The sequence below is a fragment of the Acinonyx jubatus genome, chromosome B2, assembly GCF_027475565.1.
Source record: "Acinonyx jubatus isolate Ajub_Pintada_27869175 chromosome B2, VMU_Ajub_asm_v1.0, whole genome shotgun sequence".
NCBI lineage: Eukaryota > Metazoa > Chordata > Mammalia > Carnivora > Felidae > Acinonyx > Acinonyx jubatus.
The window spans coordinates 108,644,185-108,657,376 of record NC_069385.1 but is presented as its reverse complement, the minus strand read 5'-3'; the positions used below and the strand labels follow the sequence as shown (position 1 = coordinate 108,657,376).

The 13,192-nt window shown below is 52.7% G+C and overlaps 1 protein-coding gene across 2 annotated transcripts; it reads left to right on the top strand.

Annotated features, from left to right (window-relative positions):
* On the top strand, positions 1 to 13,147 carry RSPH9 (radial spoke head component 9). Of its 2 annotated transcripts, none has more exons than XM_027057666.2 (5): positions 1 to 861; positions 4,192 to 4,357; positions 6,580 to 6,709; positions 7,168 to 7,314; positions 7,534 to 12,903. In XM_027057666.2, the coding sequence occupies exons 1-5, from the start codon at positions 443 to 445 to the stop codon at positions 7,578 to 7,580; spliced, it is 909 nt and encodes a 302-aa protein (XP_026913467.2). In that variant the 5' UTR covers positions 1 to 442; the 3' UTR covers positions 7,581 to 12,903. The 2 variants fall into 2 exon arrangements, with proteins under 2 accessions (XP_026913467.2, XP_014926689.2); XM_015071203.3 differs by lacking the exon at positions 7,534 to 12,903 and adding an exon at positions 12,913 to 13,147 and having other exon boundaries at positions 10 to 861.
* The last annotated feature ends 45 nt before the right edge of the window (positions 13,148 to 13,192 follow it).

Here is a 13,192-nt window from a genome sequence, read left to right as displayed (position 1 = left end):
GAGACAGAGGATCCGAAATAGGCTCTGCGCTGTGAGCACTGAGCGGAATGGGGGGCTTGAACTCACAAACTGCGAGATCATGACCTGAGTGGAAATCAAGAGTTGGGTGCTTAACCCACTGAGCCACGTAGGTGCTCCAGATTCTTAGACTTTTAGAGCCAGGAGGATCGCAAATTCTTTACACAATTCTGAGGCTAAGAAGGGACACAACTGGAGTGAAATAATACGGCTAATGTCACTGTTCTGTTTTTTTCCCGAGCCCCCATTCCATATAGAATGAGGACTCAATAAATGTCAACTATTTGAAGGGCTCAGGGAAAGGCAAAAATATCTATGGAACTGGGGACCTTCAATCCCACACTGTAGCCTACCTATGTTAGGGGAAACTACGCCATTACTGTCACAGCTGAACACATGAGGTCCCCAACGCAAGAAGGAAAGTATGGGAGCTAGTGTGCGACCCAGCTTTTCTGAAGGGCTGGGTGGGGAGCAGGGCTGGCCTAAGGCTCTAAGAGGGCGGGGCCCACAGGCGGTGAGTGGAATCCTTACTGCCCTAGGGAGGGCAGGGCTTTGGTCTCCACGGAGACAGCTTCTCCTAGCAACCTGGCAGGCGTTGAGCCGAGCCTTGGTCACGATGGACGCAGAGAGCCTCCTGCTGTCGCTGGAGCTGGCGTCCGGCAGTGGGCAGGGCCTCAGCCCGGACCGTCGGGCCTCTCTACTTACCTCTCTTCTGCTGGTGAAACGCGACTACCGCTATGATCGGGTCCTCTTCTGGGGCCGCATCCTCGGCCTTGTCGCCGATTATTACATCGCGCAGGGCCTGAGTGAGGACCAGCTCGCACCACGCAAGACCCTCTACAGGTGGAGGCAGAGGCCCCGGGCTACTGAAGGGGGCGCCACTAGGAGGCTGGGATGGGGTGGGTGTGGATGGAATCGAAAGGAGCGAGGCCTATAGGGCAAGGTGGGGTGGGGGTGGGGGGCATGAGAACAGCGCAGAGCAGGGGCGGGACAGGGGGAGGAGAACAATTTGGAGGCTGGTGGGTTTATAATAGAGGCCGGGCTAAGAACGTAGGCAGAGCAAGGTGAAAGTTCCTGGACAATGGAGACCCGGCGTGGACGCTAGGTACGTCCTGGTATTGAGGGCAGTTTGGAAAGGGTTAGAAGTCCTGGAGGGTAATGAGGTGCTGTTTAGAAGGGGATGCAGGAGCATCTTTGGTGGAGTAGGAGTTGGCTCACAAAAGGAGGCAGTCTAGGAAGTAGAGAACCAATGCAGAATAGTAGAAAAGGGATATCAAACTGGGGAAAATTCACTGGACGCTACCATACAGGGCCATCCTGCCAGTCTTGACTACCTGCAGCGATGCTGGGAAGCTCACCACCTTACAAAACAACCCTTTCAGGCCGCAGGGAGTTGGGAGACTTCATGTATCTGTCGTGCATCAATGCAACATTGATTGGATGCGTTCTGTGTAGACAGGGTTACAAAGATGGCCAAGTCTCACCAGTCTCCAAGTTATTCACATCCTAGGAAGGAAGACTGACACATAACCCTGCAATTACAGCAAAGTGTGTTAACACCTGAACAGAAATGTATACAAAGGGGGACCAAGGCCTTCTAGAGAGCAATTAAATAAGACTGCTAAGGGAGTAAGAGATCTGTTGAGATCTGAAAGCTGATGAGTTCCTCAGGAAGGTGTGAGGGAAAGGCATGCCAGTTAGAGGGAATGGTTCTGCAATCTTGGCTGCAATGGACTTGGAGTGTTTGGGAGAACAGCAGGTAGGTAAACATGATAGTGGCGGGCAAGGGTGTTTATGCAGACTGGATGGAGAGGCTCGGGGAGGCGGTGGTTGAACTTTGTTTGTAGGCTATGGGGAGCCATTGAGGGGCCTTAAGCAACAAGAGCCTGTTTATATCTGAGTGGGCATGCCAGCCTGGAAGTGGGTGAGCATTCAGGAGTGTGTTGCAGTGTCCGGATGAAGGAGACTGAAAGGAAGAGGTAGCTGAGGGAATAGGGGAGGAGATGGGTGGGAAAGATGTAGACGGTAGCACTGTCAGAACTTGGGTCTGAATGGGGCAGGTGAAGAAGAGGTCAAGGTTGACCCTCCTTCCAGCTAAGGCAGTTGGGTAAGTGCTGGTGCCACCCACAGGGACAGAAATCTGGAAGTAGGACTAGGGAAGCCCCAGTGAACTTGATATGAGGTGACTGGGGAGCAGGGTCATAAGGAGGCATATTAAAGTACAAAGCTGAAGTCCAGATAAAAAAATCTGGACTGAAGATAAAGATTTGGGACTCATTTTGTTCCATAAGATTTTTATCTCTTCAGCACCTACTATGTGCCAGGCATTGATCTAGGCACCAGGAATTCAGTAGTAAATGAGACAAAGTCCTTGCCTTTATAGAGTTTACATTATAGTGTGTGTGTGTGTGTGTGTGTGTGTGTGTGTGTGTGTGTGTGTGAAACAATATATAAACACATACATTGCATGTCTGCTGGTGTGCAGTGCTGAGAGGGATAGAGAATACAGGATGGGGTACTGTTTTAAATAGGGTGGTCAGAGACAGTCTCTCTGATAAGGTAACATTTGTGAAGAGTCCTGAAGCAACTGAGAAAGTGAGCTATGTGTTTATCTGAAGGAAGAGAATTCCAGGCAAGTGAAAAGGGCTCAAGGCAGATGTGTGTTTAGTGTTGGTGGATGGAACCCTATAGAAGCTAGTGCGGCTGGAGAGGAGTAAGTGAGCAGGAGCATTGTAAGACATGAGGTCAGAGAGGTAAGGGACCAAGGACAATCTTGCAGGGCATTGCAAGGAGTGGGCTTCATGGGAAGTGTGGGAAGCTTGTGCACAGAGACATGATCTAGCAGTTGGGTGGGAATGAGACTGAAAGGGGAGCAGGTATGGAATTGGGGAGACCAGTTGGGAGGCTACTGTAATATCTAGGTAAGAGTAGATAGGGACTTGGACCAGTGGGGAACAGTGGAGTGGTAAGAGGTGGTTGGATTCTGGACACCAACTAGACAGTACCTAAGTCTCTTAAGAGTCAGGTGGGCCAGCCTGCAGAGAGAAAAAGGGGGGCAAGAATAGATCCCTGGGAATATTTAGGGCAGTGAAGGAGGGAGAAGGGAGATGTCAAAGGAAACAGAAATGGAATGCATTTGTTGGTTTTTAGGTCCCATGAATGACCTCCTAAGCCATTTTTGGGGGATGGTGGGGGCAGAAATGACCATGTAGTGGGCAGAGTAAAGGGGAGGGGAAGAAAGGCTTTCACAGAGCAAGTTGTTTTGGGATATTTATTTAGAGAGCGAGCATGGGGGAGAGGGGCAGAGGGAGAAAGAAAGAATCCCAAGTAGACTTAATCCCACAACCCCAGGATCATGACCTAAGCCAAAAATAGGAGTCAGATGCTCAACCGGCTGAGCCACCAACGTGCCCCTGAGGTGTTTTTTGTTTTTTTTAAGTAGGCTTCCCATCCAATGTGGGGCTTGAACTCATGACTCTGACATCAAGTAGCATATACTCTACGGACTGAGCCAGCCAGGCACCCCTGTTCTGAGATTATTATTCAGAGCTGGAGAGAGAGGAGAGGGGAACAGGAAGAGGATATTTTTTAGCAGGCCATGGACTTGGGGGGGTGTTGATTTGGGAAGCTGAGAAGTTTTGATGTTGAGAAAGGAGCCAGCAGAGAGGGAAGGGCAGAAAGATGAGCAGCCTGCGACACAGGCCAAGTGGGTTAGAGTGGAGGGGAGGATGCCCTCTCCTGGTGGGAGGGGAAAGAAGCATCTGGCTGGTCAGCGCTGGAGACCTCAGAGGATGGGCCCTGTGGCCTGAGCTGGCTTCCCTGAGAAATGCGGGAAGACGGCCATGCTGTTGGTTCAGTAGGCAGGCTGAGCATGAATTTGGGGTTCAGCAAAGCGGAGTTGCCTGTAATTGAAGTTCTAGAAATTCATCAGGAATCTCACAGTGCAGATATCTAGGAAGAAGTTCTTGGAATTTTGGCATACACGAAGCTTTTGTGAACTTTTACAAAATAAAATGGAATTTGCATCACATGTGGGGGTGGGGTACACCTTCCAAGGGGAGAGCTGTGACTGACTCTTTTCTTGAGCTTCATCCCTCAAGAGAAGGGGCAGTGGCAGGAAGCCTGAGTGAGAGGGGTAGTTGGGAACCAGGTCCGTGGGGATGTTGTTGGCAGCCTGAACTGCATGGAGTGGAGCCTCTTGCCCCCTGCCACGGAGGAGATGATGGCACAGACGTCTGTGGTGAAGGGCCGCTTCATGGGGGACCCCTCACATGAGTATGAACACACTGAGCTGCAGAAGATAAACGAGGGCGGAAAGGTCTTTGAAGAGGAAGTGGTGGTAAGTGAAGACAAGCGGAGGAGGACAAAGAAAGCCTGGGCTATCCAAAACCCAGCCCAATAGAAATTGTGGGGGCATCAGCATAACCCCACTCAGCTCCTGAGCGACACGGGGGAGAGTGGATGAGCCACTCTATCAGCCACCTGGCTCTGGGCAGGGGCGGGGAGAGGGGGGTCTGTGTTGCGCTCTAGGGCACTGGGATGTGCACAGCCTCTTGTATCTTTTTATATGTTTTTATTTTTCTAGATAATATATCCACATGGTTCGAAATTCAAAGACACAAAAAGGAATTTAGCGAAAATGTCCCTCTCGTCCCTGTCTACCGGTCACCCAGGCCCACTTTCTGGGAGAGGGGGGGCATCAATGTAACCATTTTATGTGTATGTGCACGCGTGTCCAAATCTTGCTACACAAATTGCAGTCTGGATCAGAAGCATCACCATGCCTTGCGAGTTAGGAATGTACAATCTTGGGCTGGGATCAGGATCTGAATTTTAACACATTCCAAGGGGATTCGAATACACATTAAAGTTTCAGAAGCTCAACTTCCGAGGCACTTTATGCAAATACAAGCCTCGGCAAATACCTTACCTCTACATATTCTCTGTTTATCTTAAGAGAAAACAAGTGGCAGCATATTATGAACACAGCTCTGCACCTTGCTTTTTTTTTTACCTAATATATTTTGGGGGTCTTTCTATGGCAGTGCTCTAAAGAGCCTCCCCATTCTTTTTACCATTGCATGAATGTACCAAATTTCACGAGTCTTAATCATGAAATGCAGGTCTTCAAGTTTTAGCTCTGACAAGCAGGGGCACAGTGAATGACCTTGTACATAACGTCATTTCCATTTTATGTGCATGCTGTCTGAAGGTTCAATTCCTACAAATGGAATTGCTAGGTCAAAACATAAGGAGCTCAACATATTGAAACTCGACAAACCTGGAATTCAAAACACAGTCTTTGCCCTTGAATCTGGATGATACCAAAAGTCTAGGTCTAGGCCTGTGATGCCTCACCTGGCATCCCCACTCCTCTTCCCCTTTCCCCCTGACAAACTTAACCCTCCTGAGTCTTATTCCTGTAAAATTGGGATAATTATAACTACTTTGTAGGCTTGTGCATATTACATGAGGTGACGCAGTTGAAGCCCCTGGCCTGGCCACATACTGAGTCTTAGTTTCTATCTAATTTATAAAATTTCTTGTTGGCAGCTCATGGGAAATAGGTGGCTGAGTGACTCTCAGGGTCCCTGGTGACACATTTTCCCTGTCAAGTGCTGCTTTTCCCACAGACACCTCTATGAAGTCCTTTTATTCAGGGTGGCCCTTGATATTGATTGTAACCAAATTTCATCTGCATAAAAATGTTATAATATGAGGTGATGCTTGAGAAATAATGTTAAAGAGCAGGATCTGAAACAATATGAACTGTGACTCTAATTTTGTTACATATATATATATATATATATATATATATATATATATATGGAAATATACCAATATGTTATTAGTGATTCTCTTTAGGAGGTGGGATTTGAAGTGGTTTTAATTCAAGTATTTTATTTATTTTTTAAAGTTTATTGTTTTGAGAGAGAGAAGAGAGAGAGTTGGGAGGGGCACAGAGAGAGGGAGAGAGAGAATCCCAAGCAGGCTCTGCACCATCAGCCCAGAGTCTGATGTGGGGCTTGAACTCATGAACCACAAGATCATGAACTGAGCCAAAAGAAACCAAGAGTTGGCTGGTTAACGACTGAGCCAGTCAGGCACCCCTCCTTTAAGTATTTAATAAATGATTTCTATGTTACCTAATATTCTACAACAAGCATGATTGCTTTTGTATTTTAAAAAGGCAAAATAAGAACATTTAAATATGATATGTTTCTGGAAGAGAATATAAGAAGCTGTTAATGGTGGTTGTCTCCAGTGAAGGCAGTTGGGGGGCTAGGGATGGGGCAAGAGAGACTACTTTTTTATAGTAGTTTTGAATATTGCACGACCAGTCTGTATTAACAATTTAAAAAAGAGGGAGGGAGGGAAGGAAGGAAGGAAGAACGGAAGAAAATCTTGAGCGGAGGGAAGGCGAGGGCTTGCCCAGCATGATTTTCCATGGAGTTGGCATTACACTGTGGTGACCCAGGTCAGATGGTCATACAGAGGGCCTTTGCACCAGTGGTGAGTGGGCACAGTACTCTGGTAGGATGGCTCATCCCGTCTCCTTAGGTCCAGATCAAGGAAGAGACCCGCTTGGTGTCTATCATCGACCAGATTGACAAGGCTGTGGCTATCATCCCCCGAGGAGCCCTTTTTAAGACCCCTTTCGGACCTATCCATGTCAATCGGACTTTTGAAGGTGAGTTCTCCAGGGCCCCTCTCAAGGGCAGGAAAGCATCTCTTTCCAAGCATAGTCGGATACATTCTGAGAATTCTGGGGAAACTGTTCACTTCCTCAGAGAAAGAACAGCTCTGGCCATATCACTTGGAAAGATGTGCCCAATGGCCTGGCATCGGTGGTTGGCATGGGCTGCCCAGTCACTGGACCCCACTCTTTTCTGCCTGAGGGTTCTCCTACCTGGGTCCCAGGCTTTGCGTGGGTCTGGGCTCCCTGCCTTTCCCACCTTCTTCCTCCTTGATCTCTCCTCATTGCAGGGCCTGGGCCAAGCTTTGGCTGACAGAACACTACTCCTTTTTCTCCCTTTAGTTCTCGGTCAGTCTCTGACTGAGTCGTTTGCAGGCCCCTCCATGTGGTCCCTGTGCGTGGAGAAAGGGGGTGCTGTGTGGTTTGGGGTTGACCATACCACCTTCTTTTAGGACTCTCCTTGTCTGAAGCCAAGAAGCTCAGTTCCTACTTCCACTTCAGGGAGCCTGTTCAGCTGAAGAACAAGACCTTGCTTGAGAAGGCTGACCTGGATCCCTCCCTGGACTTCATGGACTCCTTAGAGCATGACATCCCCAAAGGTAATAGCCTGGAGGACATTGGGTCCGCCCCCAGGTCAGAGCAGTGGGCCATGCTATCTGCCATTCTCCTCTGAGATTGGAACCAAGGGCCTGAGTGGGAACGGGTGGCTCACTGGAGGTCCTTGAGGGTGGGGGCTTCCCCAGGGCCCAATACAGGCTCAGCTCATAATAAACAGACGGTACGTGTCTGCAGACAAAAGGAAGTACTGTCTTCCACAGAAAGGAAGTCCCTCGGTGCCTCTTCTGATTTCCATTATTGGTCTTGAAGGAGGCAGGTTGAGAATCCTCCCCCAACCATCTCTGAAAAGATCCCTGAAAATACCAGCCACACATCCATCTCCGTTGTAAGTTTTGCGGTTAGATCCGGTGCTTGTCACATAGCTGGTGCTCCGTGAGTGGCTGCTGACCGACCGAAGGGCAAACCACCTGCTAAGGAAATGAGTTCTGTACATTTGCTTCCTGCTATGTGTGTGGTACTTTTTAATCTTAAGACGTGCAGCCTCCGAGGTCTTCCTGTTCTTCAGGGCCCACCTGGCCCAGGCACACACCCAGAGTTTGGGGGATGGGGTCACAGAGACCCCATTTCCTTCCTCTGAGCTTCACAAGCCCTGGGAAGACGCTCTTGCTCGGATGCCCTAGCCCAAGACAGTTGCCAGGCTCTGGGCAACTGGGGGCCAGACTCAAGGTGCTGATGCAGCACCCCTGCCTTTTTTCCTCCCCGTGTTTGGTGTTTCTCCAACCGGAGGGACCTGCTGTTGATGATGGCAACGCTAGGGACAGCGATAAGGATAGTAATGACGCATAAAAGCAACGGCACTACTTGTGTGCCAGGCGTTACACTCAGCCCTCTCCATCCCTTATTGTCACAGCCAACCTGGGAGGTAGAGACTGTTGTTATCCCCATTTTACAGGTGAAGAAACAGGGCTAAAGTCCACGACACAGCAAATGTTAGAGCCTTAGACTCCAGGCCTCTGGCATGAACTGTGGTGTCAAGCAGATTAGTGTTTCCTTCTAAGCGGGTAGTGGGAACAGCAAGACAACACCCACGCCCACCACACAGGGGAAACACTTCTGAGGAGCCACGGCCACTCCCAGTCAGGGTGAGAGTGGGATGGCAGAGGCAAGGGCTCTGGGCTGGGATTCCGAATCTGCCACTTACTCGCTGTGTAACCTCGGGCAAGCTCCTCAGTCTCCCCGTGCCTCCATTTCCTCATTCCCCCAAGGGAATACTGACCTTTTCTACCTCATTGGGTTGTCGTGAGAACTGAGTTAGTGTGCACACAAAATGCTTATAGCAGTGCCTCACACACAGTAGGGACTCAAATGAAAATCAGGAATTCTATTAGTGCTATTTTGAGCAGCAAAAAGGCCTTAGAGGGGAGTTGGGGCAGGCCAGGGAGGATCGAGAAGGCCAAGGGGTAGGAGGCCTAGGGCAAGGCGGCAGGAGCTGCCAGCGGCTCGTGAACAGGTCTGTGACAATAAGGCACTGGTGCATGGAGGGATGAAATAGGGCCACACAAGGATCTGGAGGCCATTTCATGGCTACTGAAGCACCCCAGGGGCCAGTGATGGTCCCAAGTGGGTAAGGGCTGCCAGCAAGGAATGGCCACTCTGGCCGCTGCCACACGGGGGTACCCGAGTCAAACCTCCCGGAGCTTAGAAAGGGGCCCATGGTGTGGGGGGTGGAAGTGTGGGTGGTCAGGGGAAAAGCAGACACTCTGATTTTGCTCCCAGACTCCCTTACCTGCCAGGGAGGGAGGAGAGGGTGCTGGGAGGCTGTCTGCAAAGCAGATAGTGGCCACAGGGCCTGGCTGCTAAGTGGGGCCCAGGAGTTCTTCCCTGGGATGTCAGCACTGGCTGGAGGAATGGATTTGGGCAGTCGCTTTCTGCCCAGGTAGGATCAGTTTCCTTTCTGGGACTGAGGTGACTACTTAGGGGACTCTGTCACCTGTTAGCAGGTATGGTTTAGGTTGGGCCTGTCCCCAGGACTCCTGCTCTCTGTGCCTGTGGAGGTAGGGCCAGCTCAGCAGCTTGTTCCTGGGCAAGCCCTGGCTGAAGAGAGGATGGGGAGGGAGGGACGTTGCCTGGTGCCACCACTACCCTCCCTGGCTGTCCTGCTGTGCCCTGGGGTCTGCAGAGTTTTGTGGGAGTGGGTAGCTTTGGGGGCAGCCTTCTTCCTTGTGCATGAAGGGCAGCAGCCGAGAGTTCTCGGAACTTGGGCTGCAGTCAGGTGGGACAGATGGAGCACCAGGTCAGGCCAGACTTCTCGGCAGCACTCTGCCGTTCAGTGCTCCTTAACCTTTCACTGAGCAGATAGCCACTGAGCAGGTGCCGTGTGCCAGGCTGCAGGATGCCGTCGTGACCAAGACGACACCGTCTTTGCCTCGCAGAGTTTTGAAAGATCAAATGAAACTGGATGGGTAGTGAAAATGTAAAATAGAAGGTGCCTCACACAAAAGGTCACCGGTGCCCTGGGGAGCAGGGCTCCTCTCCTTACCCCACTTGAAGGCTGGAGCCCACAGATCTCAGGAAACTGCCAGGTGCCGGACCGCTTGGGCTCCAGCACTTGGGAGCCAGGCAGCAACGCCCAGTTCAGGCAGCAGAGGGCAGCAAGATGCCTGCCTGCCAGGAGAACTACCTTTCAAATGTGGCCTTGGTTGGGGAGGAGGCAGGGGACAGGAGTCAGGAATGCTGCAGACAGGTGAGGAACACAGTGCCCAGATCAGCTTTCTCTTGGGGGTGTGTGTGCAGGTGGCTCCTTCCACCCAGTCCCTTGGAAGCCTGGCTGACGGGTGCTTCTGGGCCGGGGGGCTTGCCCATAACTTGTGGCCCTGGTGTGGGGGGAGCGGCTGCTCTGAGAAAAGGGACCCATGGCTATTTCTGTGTGTGTGAGAAGTGTGGGGCTGATTTGAGGAGAAAGTTTAAAACCATCTGCTGTGGCTGGAGAGCCCTGTTCCCTAGTCTGGCCCACTCTCCCCCTCAAATGTAATCTCAGAGCTTTGCTACCCTTTTTTCCAGGAGGGCAGGAGAATGTAATTCTGACACGTACCCTAGACTGAGGCTTCCACTAGCAAAGTGAGACCCCTGACCCTGGGGCAACCCAGGAGGACTTCCTGCCAAGAGGCTCCATTCCTGATTTACTAACTTGCCCCCTGACACATCCTCAAAAAACAGCTTGTAGAGGACTGGCTGGCTGCCAGGGAGCAGGACGCGCGTTTTGGGGACTTGGGAGAGACCAGGACCATAGGAGGCTGCTTCCTCTGGAGTCTGAGAGGACATGGTGGCAGTGGCTGGGTCCAGCCTTTCCAGCATTTGCAATAAAAGTGGGTGAAGGTGACAGCAAGTGCCTGGCTCTCCAGGTAGACGCTACGTGACTCCTGGCACGTTGAGAGTCTGTGTTTCCTGGGCGACCAGCTGAGCCAGGGACAAGGAGGACAGGAGTGTGACAGGAATGCAAGGGAGGGAGGGAGGCAGTGCTGTTGGCTGGCCGGGCCCTCACACGCCACTTCCGTTCTCCATCAGCACCCTGCAGCCTGCTTGGCACTGCCCCCTTACCCCAGTGGGGGCACTGCATTTCTCTAGCATCCCTGCCATCTTTCCCCTTGCTCTTGGTGGGGGTGGGGCCCCTTCATCTACTGGGGAGCAGGAGGTAGGGGGCCAAACTGTAGGTGGGCAGCCTTGTGCAAGGGAAGGTCAGGAGCCGGCCCCTGCCAGGGTGTGTCAAAGGGCTGGCAACTGTGAACTGAGAGCAGTCTAGGCTGGGGGACTCCAGGATTTCATTTCTCCAGGGCATTTGGCTCAGGCAGGCTGTAAGCTGCCCTCCTGGGTGGGCAGAGACAAGTGAGGCAGAGCCTGACCCTTTTCAGCTCAAGAAAGCTGTGGGACTGTGGGCTCCAAGGGCAGGGACTGTCCCCAGATGATGCTCTGGGTACTGTGTGTGACTGGATTGGGTGGGGGGGGTGGTTAGGGAACGTACCTTCCTGGGGTCTGTGCTTCTGGCCAAAAGCTGAATATGGTGCACTGGGACACTTTGTTCTGTCACACCCTTGCTCTCATTACCCTCAGGCAACCTGTTTTCTGTAATGAGTGACTGGGAAAGCAGCAGGCTAGGGCCTCTCGAACTCTGAGGGCAGGTCTGGGAGGCAGAGAACCTCAGGTGCCCAGACAGGAAAGTTGTAGGAGCTAGGGGAACTACTACCCCCTTTTCTGGCCAGCCAGTGCCCCAGTCGGGGCTGGTAACCCAGGGGCCCTCTTCCTTCTCGACGCCGCTGGCCAGCACCGTGTGGGCTTGGGGGAGTGGAGTGAAGCCCACACTGTGGCTCCTACTTCACCTTCTCCTGAAGGGGCGGTGGCACCTGGCGCAGGCTGCTGCAGTGCTCAGCTGGGCTCTGAGCCGGCGGCCTCTCCTGAGCAGGCCTGTGCCAGCTGACCTACATGCACCCGGGGAAAGCTCTGGCTTTGACCTGGGGAAGGTGATGGCCCCCTGAGCAGGGTTGAGCCGCCGTTGGGCCCAGGGGCTCCCGGTGGCCAGGTCTCTCAGACGCAGGGTGGCCCCTGGTGGGTGCGGACTGAGCCGTGAGGCTGTTGGGTGTGGAGTGACCAGGGTGGGCCGTGGCTGGAGGAGGCCTGTGGGAAGCTGGGGTGGTGGGAGCCAAGCAGCCGGGCTGAGCTGGCAGCCGATGAAGGCCTCAGCGCAGCTCTCAGTGCATCACTGGCTGGTCCAACACCAAAACCTTCAAAGCATTTGCCTTTCTGGCAGGGCCCGGAGCAGAGCTGTGGCTGGGCCGGGGAGAGGCCTCAGTGCGCAGGGGAATAGAAGCTCCAGATCTGCATCCAGAGGCGATTTTCCCAGGCTCCTTCCTCCCACACAGGGGCTCCCTCCCTTGGTTCTGGAGCTGGATCAGGCCCTTCCCGCCAAGTCCTCATGGCTGCACAACTCAGCCCCGGGCTGGGCCGCTTCTGTCTGGGGAGCAAAAATCCAGGGCAGAACCCAGCACACACAAAGGCTCATCAGCTGCAGCCCAAGTCCCCTCCTGCCAAGCATGGCTCCCAGGCGCCCAGCTGCCAGGAAGGGCTATTGAGCTGGGAGGCCTGAAACAGCCCAACTTCTGTGCGTCCCCGGTCAGGTCTAATCCGTCCCGGAGCAGAGGCTTCTGGGGCTGCGGAAGAGAAAGCAAAGTGGCTAAGAGGACAGACTGCACCAGGACTGCAGGCCACTGGTGACTACCTCTCAAATAGGGCGAGGAAGCCTGGGAAAGCCTCCCCGAGCTGGGCCCCATCTCCCCGGCCTGCAGACTCCACTTCCTCCCCCACTCAACCTTTAACTAGACTTGCTGACAGGAACAAAATGGACTAGGGTGTCCTTCACCTCTTTTCATTTCCTTTGCCCTCCCTCTGGAAGTGGTTTTAATGAGCAGCAAAATGGCTAAAAGGCAATCAGGAGGAGGAAAGAGCCAGATAATTAAATTGTCTTCCCTTTTCCCAGCGGAACCTTAGCACCCAGGCCAGGCTGCCTAGGAACTGAGGGCCTTTGCACACAGGGTAGGGCTCTGGCTCCATGGCATCCAAGGTCTCCCCTCCTGCCCGCTTCTTTCCAGGGTCCTGGAGCATCCAGATGGAGAGGGGCAACGCACTGGTGGTGCTGCGCAGCCTGCTCTGGCCAGGCCTCACCTTCTTCCATGCTCCCCGCACCAAGAACTGTGGCTACATCTACGTGGGTACCGGTGAGAAGAACATAGACCTCCCCTTCATGCTCTAGGGGGGGCAGGGGTGTCAGCCTGGAGGGTTTATGTAGAGTCTGAACATTATTTTCATAAATTGCAGTGGATTTGCTCTGTCTGTTCTGTTTTGCTGCTTCTCCACACCTCCACCTTCATC